This window comes from Aulostomus chinensis, chromosome 7 (assembly GCF_037954235.1).
Source record: "Aulostomus chinensis isolate RoL2024-O1b breed Wild chromosome 7, RoL_Achi_v1.0, whole genome shotgun sequence".
Lineage (NCBI taxonomy): Eukaryota > Metazoa > Chordata > Actinopteri > Syngnathiformes > Aulostomidae > Aulostomus > Aulostomus chinensis.
This window is the reverse complement of record NC_141326.1, coordinates 29,333,126-29,336,640: the sequence shown is the minus strand read 5'-3', so window position 1 is coordinate 29,336,640 and position 3,515 is coordinate 29,333,126. Positions and strand designations below refer to the sequence as shown.

The 3,515-nt window shown below is 49.2% G+C and overlaps 1 protein-coding gene across 1 annotated transcript; it reads right to left on the bottom strand.

Annotated features, from left to right (window-relative positions):
- Positions 1-1,830, bottom strand: kbtbd13b (kelch repeat and BTB domain containing 13b). Its single transcript, XM_086209803.1, has one exon. It carries the CDS (start codon positions 1,809-1,811, stop codon positions 384-386), a length of 1,428 nt encoding a protein of 475 aa, XP_086065929.1. The 5' UTR covers positions 1,812-1,830; the 3' UTR covers positions 1-383.
- Between the last annotated feature and the right edge of the window lie 1,685 nt (positions 1,831-3,515).

Sequence of the window (3,515 nt, the reverse complement as noted above, 5' to 3'; positions counted from 1 at the left end):
CAAAATAGTTAATATGGGATAAATCAATCAATCTATGGATAAAAACACTGGACACCATCACCAACCTAAAAACTCTGAACAAATAGATCAGAAATACAAGCTCCAGAATAACTCTGTTTAGATATCAAATAAAGTTTGATGTGGGCGAGCCAGCGCTCTGCATTCTGACTCTATGAAAATGCATCGATCATTCTTTCATTTTTAATGTACCAAACTGAAAATTGTCAAGTTCTCAGATCTTTGGATGATGAGTCCAAACGTCGCTTGCTAACCCCCAGTAAAGCCTGGCTCTTCTCCCCGATGAGGCCCAAATGTTTCTTTCTGCTACTTGGGATGTTTTTATGTGCAAGACATAAAAATGTCTGCATCCTTCACCGCCGCAGTCACGGCTGCAGCTTTGGCAGCTGCAGCAGAAACGTCCACACAGATCCACTTCGAGGGAAACCTTTCATCTGCCGTCTGGGCTTCCAGGTTTCCCCCTCAACGGTGTACTCCAGAGTCATGCTCCTGTTGAGGGTGAACACAGAGTCGCCTCGAACCACTGCAGTGAACAGAGAACCTTTGCTGTTGGCAAAGTGACCCGGAAGAGACGACCACTGGCCCGTGCTCAGGTTATAGCAGTCCATCATGCATCTGAGGAAGTCGTCTGACGGCCCGTTCCTCACAACATACAGGTTGTCCCTGTGGCCGACCACGCAGTGCCCGTAGCTCTGGTGTCTGATCAGCCTGGTGACCAGCTGCCACTCATCTAGAACAGAGACGTACTCGTAGATTTCTGTGGTTTCCATCGGCCTCCACAAACACACAAATATCCTGCTCATAGTTTTGGTGCACGCTGGTCCCGCAGCTGGCCGAGGCAAGTGAGCAGCAAAGCTCCACCCACCGGTCTCGATGTTGTATGTTTCCACAGACGACATCACTGTCCGCTCGTACTCTCCTCCAATGGCATAAAGGTGACCGTCGACACCCACGAGGCTGAGATTAAAGCGCAACTGTGCTGGACCTGCAATCTTAATCCAGCTGTTGCCTTCAACGCTGTAACAGAAACAAGAGTCCACCACTTGTTTGTGGACTCCCTGGACACCGCCCACGATGTAGAGCTTGTTGTCTAAAACGGTCACTCCTGCCATGGAGGTGCTGGCCTCAAGTGGAAGATCTGTGAGTGTTTTCCAGTCATTCCCAGTTTCATCCAGGTAGCAAACTGTCCTGGAAGCAGCATGGACAGTTTCACCGGTACCACAGGTCACATGGGCCCCCACAGCAACAAAAACACTCGGGGTTAAAGACTCCACGACAGAAATCAGCTCTGGCGGCAAGGTTTTTCTGACCTCTGCCTCCAGGTCTGCATACATGTTTCGGATGAACAGTGCAGCAGCGTGGTACAGGTCCAAGAGGCCGAAGGTCGCAGCAGTGTGAAACATGAGTAAGCAGTTGTCAGAGTCAATACGGTTGATGAGATGCTTGGTGAGCGGTGCCACTTGCAAGAAAGCAGCACATTCAATAGCCTCAACGATATCATCGCCATCCAAGATGGGCGTCTCACCTCGAATAGTCGCCAAGGCAATGAGGAAACCCCGAGCGTGCAGAGACTTGAGGTGGATTTCTCCCTGCCGACACTCCTTCATTCCAGAGCGATAAAGAGCTCGGAAGTAGTCGCAACTCTGAATGAGTAACAGCTTCTCCTCAGAGAACTGAGTGTCCTCCACCACGACAGTTAGTTTAGATGAGACCAGACCAGAACATGGCGGACGCCCTCCACCGTCCGTATGGATGCAGCTGCTGTCGTCTGACTTGCTGCTCCGCACTGACATTTAATTTCTGACGGTTGCACTCACGAAAAAAAATCCTCAATGACACGAGAGACTTTGAAACATTTCCAGAAGTCCCTTGGAGGAGCTGGAGAGAGGCGTCTCGAAGCTCATGCTTCAGTCACGGCTTCAGTTACACACCCCCCCCCCCCAACCCCCCAGCTTTAAAAATAGAGGCAGCTAAACATAGAGGAGAACAAATGACCAGAGTCACATTCATGCAATACGGCACCACAGGGTTCAGGCAAGTGAATTTGCCTTTCAGGCACTCTCTACTTGGAGTCTTGAGCTCAGCAGGGCATTTTCCCCTCCTGCATCACGTCTTCGTAACTCCAGAATGCAGGAAGAGCCAGACACATATTTGTAGCTTCAAGCTAACAGCAGTAAAACTGTCCAAAAGTGCTCTTTTCCAAACTCAAGGTCATTTTCCACAGCTTCTCTATCCAGGCGCATGCTCGCTGATCCACAAATACTTGGCTTTTAGTTAAAAGCCAGTTGGAACCCTTCCAGCTCGGCGCTACTGCAGACGCGTTGGCCCAACCAAAGGCACCATTCACATTGACAAGAGCGCCGAACTGAGCCTCCATTAGCTTCATTTCTGGGTTTATGAATCACTTCACGTCAGTTCAACTACTACATCAAAAAGGGTTTCCGTATCAGTTACAGTTTAATGGTGTTTTCTTGAGCAACTGAAGAAGGAAACTTCCAGCAAAGGAAGAACTTCGCCAAGTTTTGGTTTGTTCGAAGGGTTTAGTGCTCTTTGTGTCCTTCAACCAGTTTCCTGTCTCTTCTCATTCACTCACAGGGAGGGAGGAGGGGCTGACCTACATTTGGACTCATGTAATATACAGACATAATACAGCGGGTCATGTGATGCCATCGGCCCCTCCTCAGTCAAAACATTCCCACTGGCTCCAGAGGTTTGTGGGAATGTTGTTGAGCTGCTCCGATCAGCTCCGAGAGATGCTCCACTCTACCAGGTCGGGGGGGGGGGTGTAAAGGAATACATGTTTGAAGACAGAAATCCAATAATAAATGCCTGAAGAAACCCGTCCACAAAAACGCTCCTCCTGCGTTTCCCTCCCGTTTGTGTTCCTCAGCCCTGCTGTGACAGGAAATCACCGATCAAACTGTTTGTCAGCGATTTTAAAAACCAGAACTGCAAAAAAGATTCATTTTTATGTCCTCGTCTCAGCTTTTCCTGAAAGTTGATGATGTAGCTTCAACGGCAGCCAACACACACACACACACACACACACACACACACACACACACACACACACACACACACTCTCCCTCCCGTCCTCAGAGCATGTGTGGGTTTTACTTGGTCAGTCTGTGTGTGTGTTCATATTTTGGTTGCTGTATCAGTTCGTCCTGGCAGGTGATGTGTTGATTTTGTGCTGGAACGGATGCTGACTCAGCGCGATGACTCAGCAGTGACTCAGCGGTAAGTCGGTGTGTTGTCCGGCTGCTCCCCCATGGCTCTGGAGGAGCTGATAAACACCCTCCAGCTGAAGTGCAAACGCTCACCTTTGTGTTGCATTCATGAATATACATCCACGTTGCTTTGTGCGCAGGGTGGCTCTCATTCATTCTGCAGGTTTATGTAACACTGAATTACATAAGCAGAGGTTCACATGGTCCAAACCAGGGAGGCTGGATCTCAGCTGAGGCGACAGAACGAGCAAATAGCAGGAGAATATT